General features: G+C 43.0%; 8 protein-coding genes across 8 annotated transcripts; 3 read left to right on the top strand and 5 right to left on the bottom strand.

The window, feature by feature from the left end:
• Positions 1-466: 466 nt before the first annotated feature.
• On the top strand, positions 467-2,184 carry BDB00DRAFT_907630 (cell differentiation protein rcd1; the record flags this gene model as incomplete). The annotated part of the gene is made up of 7 exons (XM_053128619.1): positions 467-617; positions 690-992; positions 1,061-1,216; positions 1,282-1,388; positions 1,461-1,604; positions 1,668-1,810; positions 1,875-2,184. 7 exons carry the CDS (start codon positions 467-469, stop codon positions 2,011-2,013), a joined length of 1,143 nt encoding a protein of 380 aa, XP_052979369.1. The 3' UTR covers positions 2,014-2,184.
• BDB00DRAFT_384800 (programmed cell death protein 2) lies at positions 2,157-4,090 on the bottom strand. The gene is made up of 4 exons (XM_053117171.1): positions 3,521-4,090; positions 3,267-3,439; positions 3,061-3,199; positions 2,157-2,999 (listed from the first exon to the last, which is right to left on the bottom strand). Exons 1-4 carry the CDS (start codon positions 3,662-3,664, stop codon positions 2,250-2,252), a joined length of 1,206 nt encoding a protein of 401 aa, XP_052979368.1. The 5' UTR covers positions 3,665-4,090; the 3' UTR covers positions 2,157-2,249.
• BDB00DRAFT_824418 (Cys/Met metabolism PLP-dependent enzyme-domain-containing protein) lies at positions 3,754-5,195 on the top strand. The gene is made up of 3 exons (XM_053123611.1): positions 3,754-3,947; positions 4,032-4,319; positions 4,406-5,195. The coding sequence occupies exons 1-3, from the start codon at positions 3,804-3,806 to the stop codon at positions 5,141-5,143; spliced, it is 1,170 nt and encodes a 389-aa protein (XP_052979367.1). The 5' UTR covers positions 3,754-3,803; the 3' UTR covers positions 5,144-5,195.
• BDB00DRAFT_824415 (ADP-ribosylation factor family-domain-containing protein) lies at positions 5,196-6,110 on the bottom strand. Its single transcript, XM_053123610.1, has 5 exons — positions 5,937-6,110; positions 5,765-5,875; positions 5,540-5,702; positions 5,399-5,479; positions 5,196-5,334 (listed from the first exon to the last, which is right to left on the bottom strand). Exons 1-5 carry the CDS (start codon positions 5,999-6,001, stop codon positions 5,200-5,202), a joined length of 555 nt encoding a protein of 184 aa, XP_052979366.1. The 5' UTR covers positions 6,002-6,110; the 3' UTR covers positions 5,196-5,199.
• A 264-nt stretch (positions 6,111-6,374) lies between these two features.
• BDB00DRAFT_946155 (cytochrome P450) lies at positions 6,375-8,393 on the bottom strand (the record flags this gene model as incomplete). The annotated part of the gene is made up of 9 exons (XM_053129517.1): positions 6,375-6,507; positions 6,574-6,736; positions 6,819-6,953; positions 7,028-7,144; positions 7,211-7,297; positions 7,390-7,875; positions 7,936-8,060; positions 8,128-8,200; positions 8,265-8,393. The coding sequence occupies 9 exons, from the start codon at positions 8,391-8,393 to the stop codon at positions 6,389-6,391; spliced, it is 1,434 nt and encodes a 477-aa protein (XP_052979365.1). The 3' UTR covers positions 6,375-6,388.
• Positions 8,394-11,532: 3,139 nt separating this feature from the next.
• On the bottom strand, positions 11,533-12,950 carry BDB00DRAFT_384767 (uncharacterized protein). Its single transcript, XM_053117170.1, has 6 exons — positions 12,897-12,950; positions 12,738-12,837; positions 12,541-12,672; positions 12,363-12,471; positions 12,072-12,307; positions 11,533-12,007 (listed from the first exon to the last, which is right to left on the bottom strand). Exons 1-6 carry the CDS (start codon positions 12,917-12,919, stop codon positions 11,780-11,782), a joined length of 828 nt encoding a protein of 275 aa, XP_052979364.1. The 5' UTR covers positions 12,920-12,950; the 3' UTR covers positions 11,533-11,779.
• A 368-nt stretch (positions 12,951-13,318) lies between these two features.
• BDB00DRAFT_764210 (protein-tyrosine phosphatase-like protein) lies at positions 13,319-15,854 on the top strand (the record flags this gene model as incomplete). Its single annotated transcript, XM_053119442.1, has 5 exons — positions 13,319-14,045; positions 14,134-14,624; positions 14,711-14,861; positions 14,934-15,223; positions 15,288-15,854. The coding sequence occupies 5 exons, from the start codon at positions 13,319-13,321 to the stop codon at positions 15,852-15,854; spliced, it is 2,226 nt and encodes a 741-aa protein (XP_052979363.1).
• Positions 15,855-15,980: 126 nt separating this feature from the next.
• On the bottom strand, positions 15,981-18,051 carry BDB00DRAFT_384468 (uncharacterized protein). The gene is made up of 3 exons (XM_053117169.1): positions 17,623-18,051; positions 17,434-17,547; positions 15,981-17,370 (listed from the first exon to the last, which is right to left on the bottom strand). The coding sequence occupies exons 1-3, from the start codon at positions 17,767-17,769 to the stop codon at positions 16,108-16,110; spliced, it is 1,524 nt and encodes a 507-aa protein (XP_052979362.1). The 5' UTR covers positions 17,770-18,051; the 3' UTR covers positions 15,981-16,107.
• Positions 18,052-18,094: the final 43 nt, after the last annotated feature.

The raw sequence follows: 18,094 nt of genomic DNA, 5'->3' as shown, positions 1-18,094 counted from the left end.
TCGCTTGCTCCTTGTAGATGGTAATACAGAATCAGAAACTAAAATGTGGTGTGCCTTAAGTTGGTATTATCAAATAGCATCATTATGCAGCAACGGAAAGGAAGTAAGAAAAACGTAAAACGAAGATGCATATGTGCGATGTAGAAGAAAACCCACGCCGGAAATACGATACAAAGTGTTATAGAATTAAAGTATGTGTATCGTGGTAATTTGATAATAAGTCCCAGAAGCATGCGGTGTATAAGGTTGACACCAAGCTCTATATAAGAGTCATCAAACTCTGTAAGGCTTTCCCTTTTGAGCTTGAAAGCCGGCATAGACGAAGTGATGTTTGCACCGGGACATGAAATTATACCATTCTTTACAGGTGATTCTTACCACAATGTTAGGCTCCGCTCGTTTAAAGAGAACAAAAATCAAAAAATTCGGGCTCTTCTTTTAACGTTCAACGAATAGAAAGAAACCTATGCATCCGAATTCTCAGTATCATCAATACCTTCAGCAACCATCGTTGTCAGGTGGAGCAACACCCAATCCACTCGCAGCAGTGTTACAATCAGCGGGTACAGGCACTGCAGGCGTCAATGCTTTGTCACAGCAATATTCTGCCTTGGGTGGTAATCAACAAGCTGCCGCAGTAGCAGCGGCAGTTGCACATCAGCAACATCAAGGCATGTCAGCACGGGGAGCACCCGTCAGCGCTGGTGGCGATCCATTTGCTGCATATTCTGTGCTCATGAACAGCAATCCAGCGGCAGCGGCGGCAGCAGCTGCACAAAATGCAATGACCTCTGGCAATTCTACCATGAACTTTCCATTTTTACAGCAAGATCACCAAGTACAGCAAAAATTGGCACAACTGGATGAAGAAAAGATATATACACTTGTTCTCGAGCTTTTGAACCCATCACTTCGAGAGCAAGCTTTGCTGGATTTGAGCAAGAAACGTGAACAGTATGAAGATCTTGCTCTTGTTCTTTGGTACTCTTATGGTAAATTTTCCAAAGAACTCGCTTTTTATCTTTCAATCACGATCTCCTTATTGACACGTTTTTATTAGGCGTCATGTCGGTTCTTCTGCAAGAGATTGTCTCGGTGTACCCCATGCTGACACCCCCTACCTTAAATGGCGTCACTTCAAACAGAGTATGCAATGCGCTGGCGCTTTTGCAGTGCGTCGCTAACCACAACGAGACTCGCACATTGTTTTTACACGGTATGGATTGGGTGTTCGACGTAGTGATGCTTCAAAGCTGTGGATATTGATCTGTTTTGTGTTAGCACATATACCTTTATATCTATATCCATTCCTTAATACAACAAGCAAAACACGACCGTTCGAATATCTGCGTTTGACAAGCCTTGGTGTTATTGGTGCATTAGTCAAGGTATTCACTTTGACGGCGATTTTCTGCAGACCATTTTCAATCTTTACTAATTTTTGTTTTTTCATCGCAAAGAACGACAATCCTGAGGTGATTAGTTTCTTGTTATCAACCGAAATAATTCCCCTATGTTTGCGGATCATGGAAACTGGAAGCGAATTGTCGAAAACGGTAGCAATCTTTATAGTACAGAAGATACTTTTGGATGAGACCGGATTGGTATGTTGAGAGAAGTAAACTATCACCAAGTGTTTTTTTCTCTGCTCTAATTATTGGCTTTAGTATTATATTTGTCAGACATATGAGCGATTCTATGCTGTTGCAACGGTTTTACATACTATGGTTAATCAGCTCGTGGAAACACAGGCAATCAGACTGTTGAAGCATGTTATTCGGTGCTACCTTAGGCTTTCAGATAATCCAAGGTAATTTAGAATAGCATTGGCTTGGATAAATAGGATACATGAAACTGAGAAGATAATGTTTTAGGGCGCGAGAGGCATTGCGTCAATGTTTACCGGAGCCATTGCGGGATACCACATTTCATGCAGTGTTGAAAGACGACGGGGCAACTCGACGATGCCTTGGACAACTTTTGATCAATCTGTCGGATGGTCCAATGAACTAAACAGTTCCCAGTATATATTCATTCTACGCATTTGCAAATACGACTCATAATCCTTCATTGCAAGATAAATTAACAGCAGTTTTCATCCGTATACTACATTGACTCGTGATACGGTTCTGGTCACAGAATAAGCAACAGCTTGCGCCCCTTGTGTATATTCAAAAAGACATTAAAAACTTTTAAATAAGTATTACTGCTATATACATTTTCATAATATATACAAAATTTTGACGAGTTCAATCAGACTCGTATTGAACAAGCAGATGTTCCTTGACATAGCAGGGCTGTTCGATGTCTACGGGATGGCAATCTTTTCCACAGACAAAGACAAGAATTGTGCCGAACTCCATGCCAATATCCCAGCTATTGACACCCTTCTTAGCGTCGTCCGGAAGGTCTGCAGACGCGTATTCTGATGTTGGTAGAAGCGACAAGATGTTGGGCATCAGTTGTAGTTCAAAAATACGTGGGTTGCCGCATTGGGAGCATCGTCCTCCTAATTGTTGCTGCTGTTGCCCTTGAAGTTGATGGTATAACAACGGTGTACCTCCCCATTGATATCGTACACACTGGCTAGGTTGTAACTGTACGCGTTCAGCAAATTTTTTAAATTGTTTGTCGACACCTCGTGGCAGTTGCTGCTTTTCATATGTCTCTCCGCTCCAGGATTCTTCCCCTGTCGCTTCCTCTGTCGCTTCGAGCAGTGAATTTTGTAGGTCTAAATACTCGCGGTAGCGTTCCATATCAATCCCCATTGCGTCGTAATTATCCAAGTTCTCCTCTGTGATCCAAAGATACTCCCCTGGAAAGTTTACAATCGGGAGCTGTTCCTGTGGTGTGTCGACCACTGTCAAATTTTCAAGTGATGTCGTCAAATCATCGGAAGCTACTGACGCTGTCGCCGGTGCATTTGTTTTTGTTGTATCTGTAGCTTTTGTTGCAGCTTCTGAAAAGCTTGGTGTACCTGATCCCCACAGATCACCTAGCTACAAGTTGAATCAGGTTCAGTACGTCTGTGATAATCACCAATCCTGATCCAATACTCACCTGAAATGCTCCAAACGGCTGGGCTGCTCTCTGTTGTTGTTCTAGCTTTTGCTGTTCCTTTTTACGCTTCTCTTCCTCTTTCCGTCGATTCGCAGCGAGATATTCTGGATCGACCAGATGTGACCGAACCACAGAAAAGCTAGAGCAATAATGGTCATATGAAAAAGACTGCAGTTTTGTTTATACTCGTCTTAAACCATTTTTACCTTCCCTCTTTCCGCATACATAAGCGCCTGTTACATGCCCACACGTATATTACACGGTGATATATAGAAGCGGCAAGCGGGACATATCCTTGAAAAATCAAGTACATTGGCCGTTTACAAACGCCACAAAGCAGGAATTTCAACGGTGGTGCATGGTCAGATTGCAGCCAGTTCTATTATGCACGTAAGGTAAGCAGGGCTTCACCTAGTAGCAACATAGTAACAAAAGCGACTGCGTCGAATGAGAGACTTACTGGCACACCGCCAATTTTAGTTGCATAAGCATCTGAATCCTGCTCAGCATCGATGGAACCATCTGGAAAGCCAAGCAGAACTGGATCTTGTGCAGGTTTCTGCTTGTTTTTGCCTTTGCTTTTATTACTAATCGGTTTGCTCATTGCCTTCCAGAAACAACAAAACCAGAAAAAGGTAAGCCACAATTGAAGAGTATAAATTTCGGCAAGTCGGAACGGCGGATGTCTCCTTCCCCTCTCTCTCTTTCACACATTTTCTTTCTCCTACGTACATACTCTCGATATGGGTGCTTCACATTACGAAAACAACGGCTTTGGTACGCGTGCTATCCACGCTGGCCAAGAGCCTGACCCAACCACTGGCGCCGTCATCCCGCCCATCTCCTTGTCGACCACTTTCAAGCAGTCCGCTGCTGGTATGCACAACGTAAGTCCCTTCTGCTGTTCTGCCTATTGTTGAATGCTGAGTTCTGTTCCGCTCAATGTCAAAGTTTTTTTCCCACGGTACCAGGGCTATGATTATTCGCGTTCTGGCAACCCAAGCAGAGTCAACTTTGAAACTGCTGTTGCCTCGTTGGAAAAGGGAACACACGGCGTTGCATTTTCTTCTGGCTCAGCGGTGACTGCCACCATCTTGAGCATGGTTGGCGCCGGCTCCCATGTTTTGTCTGTCAATGACGTCTATGGTGGTACATATCGGTACTTCACCAAAGTGGCACCTGTCAACGGCATCGAGACCAGCTTTCTCGATTTGAAGGAAGCTTCTGCTATCAAGGCTGCCCTGAAACCTAACACAAAGGTAGTAGGAAACATGTACGCAAAAGTGCTGGCAAATGACGTGATGTTTGTATATGTGGCTGAACCATTGCTCTGTAACTTTTACAGCTTGTCTGGATTGAATCGCCGACGAACCCGACGTTGCGTCTCGCTGACATCCAAGCTATTGCCCAGTACACCCACGCCCATGGTGCTCTGCTCGTGGTCGACAACACCTTCATGAGCCCATACTTCCAAAACCCATTGCTGCTGGGTGCTGATATTGTTGTGCACTCGGTTACCAAGTACATCAACGGTCACTCGGACGTTGTCATGGGTGTTGCTGTCACCAACAGCGACGAAATCCACCAGAAACTGACCTTCCTCCAAAACTCTCTCGGTGCCGTTCCCTCTGCCTTTGACTGCTACCTTGCTCGTCGTGGTATCATGACTCTAGAAGTTCGTATGCAGCGACACGAACAGAACGCCTTGGCTGTTGCACGCTTCTTGCAGAATCATCCTAAAGTCACGGAAGTCATCTATCCGGGTTTGGAGTCGCATCCACAGCACGAGCTCGCCAAAACCCAACAAAAGGGTTTCGGTGGCATGGTGTCCTTCCGTGTGGAAGGAACGTTGGATAACGTCAATAAAATGCTTGGTGGCTTACATATCATCACACTGGCCGAGTCTTTGGGTGGCGTCGAATCTCTCATTGAAGTTCCTGCTATCATGACCCATGCCAGCTTGAGCCCTGAGCAGCGTGCTTCCTTGGGTATTACCGACACCTTGATCCGCGTGTCTATTGGCATCGAAAACCAAGACGACCTTATCCAAGACATTGACAACGCATTGAATACCGCATATTAAATAGCATGACACACCTTTTGTAATTAGTAATAAAATTGTGTATAGACAAAGTATTTTTATTCTAGCATGTAAATTCGTGATGCTACGTCATTCACTACCCAATCCATCCCTTTCAGTAAGTTTTCACCAGTAACTGCACTGCATGTCTGGATGGCCCAATGGTGGCTTTTAATATTACTGAGTTCCAGAGCCTGTTTCCGTTGCGTCAGAAAAGAAAAGCAACCAACTTCAAACATCATACAACATACAACATACCTCCCGTATCTCTTGCTCAGATAAGGCACCTGCAAGATCCTGCTTATTTGCAAACACAAGCAATGTCGCCCCTGCCAATCTCTATAGTTCACACAATTAGCTAAGAATAGATATAAACACGCCGTTGTTAAACAACTCTACCTCCTCCTGCAGCAACTGGGCCAATTCTTCTTTGCAGTCTCTAAGCCGGAGTCTATCGGCAGAATCAACGACCCATACGAGCGCATCCGTTTGTTCAAAATAGTTTCGCCAGTAAGACCGGATTGATTTTTGCCCGCCTACGTCCCATATATTCAGCTTGTACCTGGTTTCCGCGTTATTAGCCATGTTGAGACATTCTCTTATTGTATAGATACTTTTACATACATGTCGTGCTGTAAAGTTTTGATATTGAATCCTAGTGTTGGTGAGATTGTGTCGATCGGTTCGCCGTTAATGCGCTTCAAAATCGTAGTTTTTCCGGCATTGTCCAGACCGCTATACCATGTATGCCAAGTCAGTTCGAAAGTTTAAACACTAGTCGACCCTGCCTACTTACAGCATCAGAATCCGGATTTCTTTTTCTTTAGTTCTGATCTTTTTTAAAATGGTCAACAGGCCCATATTTCATTAATCGTTTTTCGGCGTTGAAAATCAAGCAGCACTCATTTTATTTGCTGTGGTCGTCTGACAAGTAGCGGCCGTATCTATCCATCACCGAAAAGAATTGCGTATCAAAGATACAGCATATGAAATCTTATGTTAATGTTATTTAATTATAGCTCTTCTTGAACAACATCCTGTAATAATAAATATCGGCAATTATTGTCAGTGTAACTACTGATAAATGAAGACGACGGTGAAAGAGGGTATAATATGTAAGAAAAAGTCAATGGCGGCTGCCTATTAAAGCTCATTAACAAGGAGAAAAGGAGAGTGAACAGCGTAGCAAATATCCATCATATAAGAAGGAACGTTTCTATGATAAAACGGCAAGCTCTTGTCGTAGATTTAATAGCGCTTTGTAAATAATACAAAAAGGTCCAACGGTTTGATGATACCAGCAGCTCGTGTCACTAGCTTCTCTTTGTGGATTGAGTCTTCCGGTAAACACCACTCGTACTTTCTCACTTAATAAATCATTAGTAAATCACCAGCAAGCAGAAAAGCTAATAAACAAGATCATTTCAACTTACAAAGCATAGAAACCGAAATGCGCTGCTCTATCAAACTGAAATTCATGCCGACACATTGACGCTCTCCACCACCAAACGGTGCCCACGGCATGCCACCCAACTTCTCTGCTTCACCACCTGGGGCAAAGCGCTCGGGGTCAAACTGCTTTGGATTCTTCCATACCTATGTAAAGAGGGTTTTGTGATTACTAGGCAAAGTAGCAATATCGACGAAACGGAGTTACTTCATCCAATATATTTCTTACCTTTGGATTATGATGTAAGTCATACATATCGATTGCAAGTCGTGTTCCTTTGGGTATAAAAACGCCTGATAATTCGGTGTCTTGAGAAGCGACACGTGGCATCATACTTACACCAGGAGAGCTGATTCGCAAAGTCTGGTGTAAATAGGAGTAAATAAAAAGTACATGTAACATACACTACAACAATGCCATAAGAAAAGGACAATTACTTCTTTAATAACCATGTTGATGTATTTTAGCTCCCGTGTCTGTTCGATTGTAGGAAGGATATCAGCATTGTCACCGAAAATGCGTATAGCCTCTTCCCGAGCACGCTGTTGTATGTCCTATACATACATCTAATCGATTAGTGTTGCCATTATATACCAATAAAGTAGCAGTATGTAACATACAGGATGCACAGCCAAATGGTATATTATAAGCGAAACAGCTGAAGCGGTCGACTCGTGTCCAGCCAAAAACAACATACAAAGGTTACTCTGTAATTTTTTAGTATGATATGGATTAGTATTACTTACGAATAAGGCATTGCTCTTAGGTCCTCCCATACTTTATTCGGTTCTTATCTTACCAGTAGTTCCTCGTCCGTCAAGCGACCTTGGCCTTCCCTTTCAGCCTCAATCATCAAAGTCAGCAAATCTTTTTCATTTTCGCGTATCGAAGGCTGATCTGTACTTGTCTTGCCCAGTGCTTCGCGCTTCTCTTGGACCATTTTGCTCATCATGTTCAGAAACTTTGATACTTCTTGATGTGCTTTTCTACGCTCCGGGATCCACGACCAAAAGTGACGTTCGATTGAAGGGAAAATGAAGTATAGTGGCTTTTGCGCAGATTCGATGATATAATTATATCGGGTGACCCATTCATTGTCTCGATCCTCAAGTGCTTGAAAGTGAAACCCAAACGCGGCTTCGCCTAGAACGTCGAGTGCCCACCGCTGAGTAATATCATACACGTCGATCGCTCCCATTTCTTTACTCATTATATCGACCATTTTTTGCGTAAGCTTGCCAAAAACTTGCACAGGCAAAGAGCGTTGAAAGGCCGGACTGACAATCTATTACTTCAATTAGTATTGACGTTACATCTTTTGCAATCACTGTTATAATAAGCGTACCTTGCGCTGTTCTTTCCAACTTTTTCCAGCCAGAAGTACAACGTTTTCTCCAAGCAACAATTTCCCTACAACGGTACCCCTTCGAGCATGTTGAGCTGGCGTAGTGCTTAACTTCGGGAAGATATCTACAGAGGAAATGTATTGTTAGTTCATCCCAAGATATCGTAAGAGTGATGTTCAGCCTCTGCTCACCGGTATGCATCAATAGATATTTCGCTGTTTCAGGACGTGTAACACATACGCTCCAGCCAAAGAAATGAAGACGCTAAGGGTTTTTGAGAAGTATAAATACAAATTCGTCTATCACAGTAAAAGATGGCCTGACTTACAAAATAGAGTCCGTGGCTCGTTTGGTTGGCAGCTGGAAGGGTTATTTCTTGAGCTATCTGGTCGACCGGTTTTCCGTTTACAAATGCCTTAATCACAGCAAAAAGATTAGCCCGAGGTATGTGACGCATGTTGGCCGGCGGATTTGTAGCTTTTTTATATAAGAAGTACAAAATTGTGGTCGTAGTCGCTAGACGAACTAGCCATCTGTACTCTGCCATGGCATGTTTTAAGGATTCAAGTGCTGATACAGTGTAAATTAGTAGCATGAGCGGAAAACACAGAAGATAAAGGACAGGGTAAGACGCTGGCCCCTATTTATTACTCATTGCCCAAGCAGAATAAGTAGTAAAGTATGTAGATTCAGTTTGCATAAATAGTGGATTGAGATAATTTCACAAGCTACAAGCATTGCACAAAGTGATAAGCCCATCATCAAGACAAAATGACTGAGTATTTGCGCTAATGTAAGTTCAACAGCACTGCAGACAGGTACCCGGTCATGCATGATATTCCTTTAAAACCGGAAAAAGGGGCAGTGCAGGATAATACGTATCATCGACTTAACCAGCAATTGAAACGTCCATTCTTCGAAAAGGAGTGCTACAGTTTACTTATCAATTGTTATGTCATGGGAAATAATAATACTTACAACCACAGCATTCTTACTTTATACCATAAAAGAACAGTGAAACAACTCAAATATTTTAGTAGCATCATTCATTGTGTATTAGTGTGATGTTTTGTACAAAATGCTTCCGCTTTCGTCAAATCACGTAGAATAGGGGATCGAAATGCATGATTAACAGTTTCGCACTTGTACATTTGCCTCCTAAAAGAAGGCGTTTTTGCATAGTAGTATGCACAATCCCTGTGAGAGCAGTGTCTCTTTGTCGCCACAAGACATTAATGAGCCAGAATTATCAGCGAGTATGCATTGGGGAGCGTTACTCAGCTGGATCATATGTAGAGAGCCAAGCACGATCATTTGTATTAATGATCGATATTTACATACGGTACAAGAAATCAACTATAATTATTGTTCCAAGAGCCATGTAGTAATACATAAGAATTAACGAAAATGCTACAACGAAACGTAGCGTTCTTATAAATAGCTGGTACTTCCTTGGTCCTACTACCGGAAATCATATAATAACTTCTTGGTAAATTTATACTCATGTTGATATTTTTGAAAAAGATACGTACTTATAGCAGTTGATTTGATGGAAGTTCAATACTGTAAAATACAAAAGGAAGGTCAATTAAAGCCTATTCTCTTTTGAAGATATTATTTCATTTGCTTCATGCCATCAGAAAGAAGGTATCAGCTTGGTATCGCTCCGTCTTAACCCGTTATCGGGGCATTTGAAGCAAGTGGTGCTTATCGGTCGATCATTTCAATATTTGAGTCTCTGTTTGCAAACACTTTGTACAGCTTTCCACATCCGAGGTAGCACCATGATAACTCTGTATCATTGCTTTGTATTACTCAGGAGCTAGTATGATGTGCATAATTTCTAGGGGCATGCTGCTTCTATTTGAAGCATCTTTCGAAAATTAGGGGTATGTACACGACAACGCAACAGCAACACGACATGATAGCTACATTTAAAGGAGCTAGAAAATTCAAGCACTTTATTACGACGCAATGGACACTTTTCAACGATATGGTGTTATAGTACTAATTTCCTTACTTTGTTCTTAATGGAATTGTCAAAACATCAATGCGCGACTTTTGCCGAGCGGAAACACCTTGAATTAACGACGGTATCCATGTTGATCGCTGCTTACGTTTCATGCAGGTGAGCGACGGCTGGCAGACAATGATTGGTGTCCGAAGTAAGCGTCTGGTAGTTTCCCTTTTTTAGGCCATGCTATAAAGCTCGCCCAGGGCTCGCGTTTAATTATCGCTGCAGAGAGGGACGAGGACTACCTTTCACATCAAGATCTTAGGTCGGGAGCTCTATGTGGTCATATGCGCACTAATTCGTGAAGTATACCAAAATCCCAGAGTATACAGTTTTCGTGACACACATAGAGACATTGCCCCAATCGATCGCTTCAATAAGATTGCCTACGAGCATAAATTCGGGAGTGAAAAACTCGGTCCTCGTGATAAGCACCCAGGTTGTTTACAAGAGGATATCACAATTGCTTTCTTTTAACTGACTTTGGTTCAATTAATCGTATACAGGTTCCAACAAAATCTTAAAGCTCATCAAATCGGGATCTTTCTGAGCGTATAAAGCTAAGAACGAGCATAGCACTAAACGAACACCTCAACCTTCGTCCAGGCGAAAAAAAGACACTACAGGTGGCAGATATTATTACGCCGAGTGTGTCCCAGATAATATGTCTTTGCTTTGCAGGTAGCAATGCTGCCAGCAACCCAGTCTTCGTCAAGGAAACAGCCAATTTTACAAAGAATGTTATCAAATCCGGTTTTGTGTTTTCATTACTTCCCGAATGGATCGCAAAGCCTATTGTAAGGCGGTATCTTTCCGTAGAGCATGTACTTGACTTGGTCATGGACACACTAGTTCCTGAGCTGAAGCAAATCCAAACCGGAAAATCCATACAGAATGATGAGCCGACCATGATGTCAATAATACTCAACATGCCGAAACCTCAAGGTGGACAGCGCACACCCGAAGAAACCGCATACCATTTTCCCGACACTGCAATGGCCAGTATACATACATCAGTACAGTATATTGTAGTTGCATTGTTCGAACTTGCCTGCAACTCTACATTAGTCGAAGGACTTCGTACAGAAATCGAGCAATTAGACGAAAGAACGCCGGAAACTGTTGTTGAAATAAGGCTTTTGGACTCCTTTTTGCGCGAAGTGTTCCGGTTCAAATCTTCGGTGCTAGCAACCCACACAGGACAATGCAGGATGCTTCACTGTCAACCGCTGAAACTATACCTCGCGGTAGCTTTGTGATTACAGCGGCGCTGGATGCACACTCCAATCCGGCCATAGCTACGGAGACGGCGTCTCTTAGAAATTCATCGTTACCGCTGGACCAGTTCGACCCACATCGATTTGTGAATACTGATGACAAGCAAAGTTCCTCCATTGGATTGAGCTCCTTACCTTTGGACTCTCGGTACATGCGTGTCAAGGGTGCTTCTTTGCCGTCAACGAGATCAAGTTAAATATCGCGGAAATAATCACGCGTTGCAACATCACGATTCGATCTAGAAAACTACCTAAAGATAATGGAATTTTTGAGTGTTTTTGTCACCACCCACTAATCCATTGGTGTTTGAAGGACGAGCCCAACTATGGCTCTGATAAAGATTGTAAATTCGAAATTAGGAATGTTTGATATATCATTGCATCCAGCTCTGATCACTTGCGAAAGAATATTATCCAAGATGAGACTTTGTAAAACGTGAGACAACGCTAATTAAAAGTATCATATACAATGCGGTTTGCTGGAAGTGCGTCAAAACGTGACCATCAATAATGGATTATAATCATTGTCCTCTTCACCAATTGCTAGCTGAGCTAGCGATAAGGCTGACGGCGATGCAGTCGACTTTTTCTGGCTTCTGCAGTATCGGTGGGATTGAATTGAGAAGAATATCGCTCTTCCTCGACTGGAGGCTTTACGTCTTGAACCTCACCATAGATGTATGATTTTGTCCTAGCACGTTCCTTGCGTTCGCGTTCTAGTCGTTGTGCTCGCAGTGCTTCGATGGATGGTGACGCTGAAGTTGACTTCATGGAGGATTTCTTTTATATATATAAAAAAAAGAAGTAAGTTCCATGGACCCAAGAGACAAATCAAAATGCCTACCTCTTTTTTATCTTTCTTCATAATCCGCGAATAGCGCTCCTTGCGTTTTTCTTCTCTTTTTGACAAGCTACTGCGTATTTCCACCAACGGATCTTCATTTATTTTAATCGGGTCTCGTTTCCTTTTCCTTCTCCTTCTCCTCTCATCCTTTAAATTGTCATGCTTCCCTTTCTTGCTATCTTTTGATGAATTTCCGTAGCGATCGTACTCCTTAATAGCATACCAAGGTGTAGATTCTATAAGCTCAGGGTTAGAGAAATACCAGGCTAAACTATAGTAGGTATGGAGTACCTTTGTTTACATCCTTGTCAAGATACATTGTAACTTGTCGCTCCCATTGATCTTCTTTTGCCTTTTGCTCTGCAAGATGTTCCTCGTTCTCAGCATGTTCTTTCGCTTCCTATATAAGTATTATGCACTTAGGAAACTGAAAGGAAGTACAAACGCAGCAAACGACCGGTTGACAAACCTCTTCGAAAAGATTGATATGTTGTGGTGCTGTTGAAGGCTGTGGTACGAGAGAAGAATTTGAAGTAGATCGCACATGCTCTTGTTTTTTTAGTGCGCGTTTTCTTAGTAGGTCTAAACGAGCTTCGCTTTCCTGTATGTAAAAGAGTATGAGCAATGTCTGCACTTTGCTAGTAATGTTGTACATTCTTAACTTACAGCTTGTGCAGCCCTTTCTGCTTTGAGTTGTTCTTCTTCCCGGGCCTTGGCCTCATCGCGGCGTACTTTCTCGATATTCTTTTTATTGTACACATTCCAGCTATACTAATTTTGTTAAATAGCTGATTCAATTAATTCATCAGGTCATTTGAGGATCACCTTTTATGTGGCAGGATATTCATTTTAATATGTTGGTACAGAAATGCAAAGAGGTTTCTAAATTTAGAGACAGACGGAGGGAATGAAATTTACTTTTCATCACTTGCTTTCAAGCTAACCCAGGTCATATATGTTTTCTCTTGTCGATTGGTAGTTACGCTTTCTGGCCAAGCCTCACCAATAAGGAAGTCTCTCCATCATCAATCAAATACATGCACTAATATAAAGCGTCATTGATCCTGTTTCGAATAGCAGCTATTACAGCTGTTGTAGGCAAAAGGATAGCTCGTTTTAGCTGGTGGGAGTGAATCGCCTATGACATCATAGTACAACTCTGATTCGATCTCAGTGCTGGATACGAAGAAAGGATTCAGGCAGCTCTTTCTTTAGTTGCTCAACGCAATCTGATTTCTATTTCAACAATGAGCGTTACTTTTGAATCGCCTTCACATCGAACACAGAACAATGACTCATATTTTACACCACTCAGTATGCCGAGCATACTGTCCTCGAGCAACAACGATGCAACGACAGGCAACAATAGCGGATCTACCACGCCTTATTTTACAGCACCAGTGGATCCTATGATTCACCAAGATTTTCTTAATGCCATTCGAACTCGCCATGCAAATCAGCCAGGGTTCTCCATGAATAGCCCTTCAACACCTCCCATAACTGAAAAGAGTGGCTTTAAACTTAACAGTGGCGGCGGTGGCAGCAGCAGCACTCTGGCAAACCGACGTATGCTGCGTTGCAGCAATAATAATCAAAGTCCACGGCAACAGCAGCAAGCAAGCCCACTAGAGCCTAGACAGCTACACAGTATACTTGCCAACAAAGGCGGTATCGACAAAACTCTTCTCCTTGATACACGGTCATTTGTCCAGTACTCCCATGGACGGATACGAACGGCAATCAACATATCTATTCCCAACACCATCCTAAAACGGCCGACGTTTACCATGGACAGAGTGTACGAAGCAATCGTACAAGAGTCGGATAGAAAGCGACTTGAACGATGGCAGTCAATGGACAAGATCATTATGTACGACCATGGATCGCAGAATCTTCCTGAAAATTGTGCAGCATCTTATATGAGCACGAAATTAAGCCAAGCTGGATACAAGGGGCAACTTCTCTACTTGAAAGGTATTGGAATTGCACACACAAACGAATTTAGGGAGAGACTAGAGAGAAGAGAGCGTCCAAGAAGTTAATTACGTATGTATTGTACTAGGCGGATTTGATACTTTTTCAACCATTTTCCCAGACGAATGTGAAGCAGCTTCAGATTCAAGCCGCGGAGCAAGTGGGTCACTTCCTCAATTGCTATTGCAGTCCCAAGCTAGCAAACCCCAGGGTGCGAAACCGTTTTCATTGAAGCTCCCGGAAGCAGCAGCACCGGCAGCAGCGAACCGCAGCAACACTCAAATGGGCCCCTTTACGGCACCGATGCCGCAGTTTGAAAACCATGCCTTTAATCCTTTTTTTTCCAACATCCGACAAAATATGGAGTTATCTCACGGACCTATTCGCGAGCGATTTTCTATCCGGCTCCCTCGCGATTGCAGCCAGAACACAGAGACTGGTATTGTTGAAGCAAAGCGGCCTCGTTCTGTGGATAATGTGACTCATGTCGATGAAAATGGCCACTTCATTGTACCACGATGGCTACGGCAGACTATTGTTGACGAATCGGGACCGAAATCATTGGCGGAGATGTACGAGGTAAAGTTTGGTAACGTTTCTTTGCATGAAATTAAAGATATTGATTTTGACTTTGTACGTTGTGCCTATACATCGTCAATCATCAGAAATTGGAACGAGTTGAACAAAGACGACTACAAAATATCATGCTTTATCATTCCAAGCATACAAGCACAACTTCCAGTGAATTCCCTTTGAGCATTGTTGCCGGTATCGAAAGAGGAACATTGAACCGGTACACTAATATATGGCCGTTTGGTAAGGTTTTTCCTTTCGCATTAGCTTGTAGTACCGATGGAACAAACTAATGATGTCATTGTGTACAAATAGAGTATACACGTGTCAAGCTAGCGAGCCCACGAAATGATGCAACCGATTATATCAACGCTAGCTATATACAGTATACGCGAGACACAGCTGATGGTGTGGATGACTCACACGTCAGTCAAGCTTCTTTGAGGTGCATGCAGGCACATTCTGCTCGAGGTCAGCAAGAATTTAGACGCTACATCTCAACTCAAGGTCCTTTGCCGGACACATTTGCCGACTTTTGGCAAATGATGGTGGAGCAAAATTCTTACGTTATAGTGATGCTAACTAAACAAGAAGAAATGAATAAGGTAACGTTTTTGTTTTTTTAGTTGGTACTATCAATCTCACCTAATTTGCCTCTTTTTCTCAAAGGTAAAATGCCATCAATATTGGCCTGACAAGGTCAATTCGCCCACGCGGTATGGGTGTGTCACCGTCACCTTGTTCTCAGAAACTGTACGCCCTGTTCGGAAAGATGATCAAGATGATGCTGTTATTATCCGGCAGCTGCTCGTGCAACATCAATCAAACAATACACGACGCACAGTCACCCAGTTGCAGTATACGGGATGGATGGATTTTGGAGTTCCTGACACTCCTGAAGGAACGCTGCAGATTGTTGCGGCAGCAGACGAAGCTCAAGTCTTGTACGAAACACAACAAGAACATGTTGGTCCAATGGTTGTTCACTGCTCTGCTGGTTGTGGCCGCTCTGGAGCGTTTTGCGCGATAGATACTGTTATCCACCGTCTGACGCGGCCCAATACAGGGACACCCGACAAGGACCTGCTGTTCGATACGATCTCGCGGTTCCGAGAACAGCGTGTGAGCATGGTGCAGACACTACGACAGTTTGTGTTCTGCTATGAAACCATTTGGTGGTGGTTGCTCGGGTATGGGTCAACTCCTGCTATGCCCATGGATTTAAGTGATAATTAACATAGGAAAATCTCATCTCGCCTCCTGCTTCCCTTAATTTTTCCTCTCTCTCTTTCCACTGTATAATATTTGATGCTTTTTTAAACTACCAAAGAGTTTGGTGTTGTGTATAAAACGTTTATAAATCTTGATTTATATGGACAAAAAGATATATGTATGTGTGTGCGTATACGGGTAAAAACAGTGGTTTGTACAAGGAGAAAAGAAAACATGCAGTTCGAAAAGATAAAGTATAAAAGAATAAGTAAATAAACTAAATGTACGCATTAGAAGGAGGAGTAAAAGGAGGTTGGGACGAGATGGTGGAAGAAGAGGTAGTTGTAGTATTAGATGTCGAAGTATTGTTGTTTGACATTTGTAGTCTAATGATGCGTCGCTTTGGTATCTTCTTATTGCGAGATATCGGCCCGATTTTCTTGCCAGTGTGTGGAAGGCTTCGATAGGTCGCGTGATCTATAGTATACGCGAATGGTGAAAGGGTATGGTTATTGCTAGCAAGTTGTGCAAGCTTGGCAGCTAGAGCATTTTCGCCAGGGTTGACGACGATTTCCTGGTCGAGTGCCATAAACACTGGCTGGTCTGATGGCGTTGACGACGGTAAACCAGGGCCTTCAGTGACATACCAAGGCGCATCAACGTCGTCTGAATAAATATCAGCTATGGGTGCTGAATGAACAGATGAGGAACCATTGACTGAAGATACTACGTCGTCATCCTCCTCTAATTCATCGTCAGAAAACATTCGGGTAGCTAATTCGTCGTCATCGTGCATGGCGGCAAACCGTTTGCTGTATAATTCGTTAAGTGTGGATAAATTGGCTACAGTGACCGGTTCCGATTGTTGTTGCTGAGCTTCTAAAAATGCTGCCAAGTGCTCGGCATTGTACAGGTCGCTGAATGAACCAAATATTGGTGCTGAAGGTGGCGACCCAGGTGCCATGCTTTGTTGACTATAGTAGTGGGACATGGAATCTAGGAATGAAGGTCTTGTTAACAGCTCTGGCATCGATAGGGTATCTCCACCTGGAACGTTCGTTGGTGTTCGACTGAAAGGTGTGTTTAAGCGACCCGGATCAGAGAACACAGACATTGACGAAGATGCTGAACGTCGTTTTTCTAGCTTTTTTAATCTTTCTAGTTTGAGCCGCTCCTCTTGTTGCTGCTTCTTTTGCTTTTCCTGCTCGCTCTGTAAATGCCGTAGGCTGAGGTTGTGAATCATGACGGGCAAATCTTCCTGGAACAAGTTGCGTAGCTGTTTTTCGATTTCTCGTTGCAGAAAGTTGCGTACACTGGTGATGCTGTCAAATGTCGAGCTTACGACGATGCTTTCGAGTGGATCGTTTTTGAACACGAGTGTAATTCCCTTAGTTTTGGATACGACAAGAACGACGATTCCTCGTAGCTGCAAATCGCTGATCCGTAAAAGCATAGGCACGACCAACGGGCGGTCAGCAGCTAGAATACTCGGTCGTGTATGGCGAGGAAGCTCGGATCGTTTGGCATGCATCGGGTTTGCCTACATAGTTTACAACATTAATAAGTCTTTGACTTATCTGTACGTCTGTCCGTATATTTTTACCTGAACTTTGGTTTGAAGAACAATGTACGCATCACCTGCGTATGTCAGCTTGAAGATACCGCGAAACTTGTCCGTGGCAAGTTCCCCAACTTCGAGAATTTCCAATTCGGGTGGCTAGGCGTACAAGGATTTATTAATATAGGGGCGTGCACTAGAAACGATATAAAAAAAGAGATAATAAACGCTCACCGAAGTACCCATATGGAGTTCCTTGACTGTAATGTGGTCTACGATATTTTTTGGCTTGTTGCCCTTGTTTAATGCAGTCTCAAGCTGCGAACGTGCCTCTTCATAGAACTCTGCATCGAATTCGGGCCAGTTGAATCGAAATGCCATTATAAAAACGGTGAAGAGGTGTGTAAACGGTTTATCAAACAGTAATTGGCTCGTTTACACTTGTAGCTATTTGCATTCCTTAAAAGCGAGGTCGAAAGTGTTTTGGTGGTCGGCTAGAGCTGCGATTGAGCAATCACAGACTTTTTGTCGCTCCCAAAATGTAAATATGTAGAAATAAAACTAATATGGTTTGTGGTAGCTCTGCTTCAAAATGTAGTGGTGAGTAAGGTCAGGCGAACCGATGAGCACACAGGTTCTTCCGATATCAGCCAATCACATCGTCAGGATATTGATTAAGAGCCCATTTACTGTTTGGGAGTGTGCC

The sequence above is a fragment of the Zychaea mexicana genome (genome assembly GCF_025766255.1).
Source record: "Zychaea mexicana strain RSA 1403 chromosome Unknown BDB00scaffold_39, whole genome shotgun sequence".
In the NCBI taxonomy this organism is placed as follows: domain Eukaryota; kingdom Fungi; phylum Mucoromycota; class Mucoromycetes; order Mucorales; family Lichtheimiaceae; genus Zychaea; species Zychaea mexicana.
The sequence above is the reverse complement of the archived record's forward strand: the minus strand, read 5'-3'. Positions and strand labels throughout refer to the sequence as shown.

Excerpts from the sequence above, each read along its gene's own strand:
- BDB00DRAFT_384800 (XM_053117171.1), bottom strand. The coding sequence starts at position 3,664 with ATGAGCAAACCGATTAGTAATAAAAGCAAAGGCAAAAACAAGCAGAAA. Across the intron at positions 3,200-3,266 it reads TGTATGCGGAAAGAGGGAAG|CTTTTCTGTGGTTCGGTCAC; the intron begins GTAAAAATGGTT and ends TTATTGCTCTAG. Across the intron at positions 3,000-3,060 it reads AGCCGTTTGGAGCATTTCAG|CTAGGTGATCTGTGGGGATC; the intron begins GTGAGTATTGGA and ends TTCAACTTGTAG.
- BDB00DRAFT_824418 (XM_053123611.1), top strand. The coding sequence starts at position 3,804 with ATGGGTGCTTCACATTACGAAAACAACGGCTTTGGTACGCGTGCTATC. Across the intron at positions 3,948-4,031 it reads CCGCTGCTGGTATGCACAAC|GGCTATGATTATTCGCGTTC; the intron begins GTAAGTCCCTTC and ends CCACGGTACCAG. Across the intron at positions 4,320-4,405 it reads CCCTGAAACCTAACACAAAG|CTTGTCTGGATTGAATCGCC; the intron begins GTAGTAGGAAAC and ends TAACTTTTACAG.
- BDB00DRAFT_824415 (XM_053123610.1), bottom strand. The coding sequence starts at position 6,001 with ATGGGCCTGTTGACCATTTTAAAAAAGATCAGAACTAAAGAAAAAGAA. Across the intron at positions 5,480-5,539 it reads CCCAGTTGCTGCAGGAGGAG|AGATTGGCAGGGGCGACATT; the intron begins GTAGAGTTGTTT and ends TGTGAACTATAG. Across the intron at positions 5,335-5,398 it reads CTGAGCAAGAGATACGGGAG|GCTCTGGAACTCAGTAATAT; the intron begins GTATGTTGTATG and ends CAACGGAAACAG.
- BDB00DRAFT_384767 (XM_053117170.1), bottom strand. The coding sequence starts at position 12,919 with ATGAATATCCTGCCACATAAAAG. Across the intron at positions 12,838-12,896 it reads AATATCCTGCCACATAAAAG|CTGGAATGTGTACAATAAAA; the intron begins GTGATCCTCAAA and ends AAATTAGTATAG. Across the intron at positions 12,308-12,362 it reads TGACAAGGATGTAAACAAAG|AATCTACACCTTGGTATGCT; the intron begins GTACTCCATACC and ends CTGAGCTTATAG.
- BDB00DRAFT_384468 (XM_053117169.1), bottom strand. The coding sequence starts at position 17,769 with ATGGCATTTCGATTCAACTGGCCCGAATTCGATGCAGAGTTCTATGAA. Across the intron at positions 17,548-17,622 it reads AACTCCATATGGGTACTTCG|CCACCCGAATTGGAAATTCT; the intron begins GTGAGCGTTTAT and ends TTGTACGCCTAG. Across the intron at positions 17,371-17,433 it reads TTCTTCAAACCAAAGTTCAG|GCAAACCCGATGCATGCCAA; the intron begins GTAAAAATATAC and ends TAAACTATGTAG.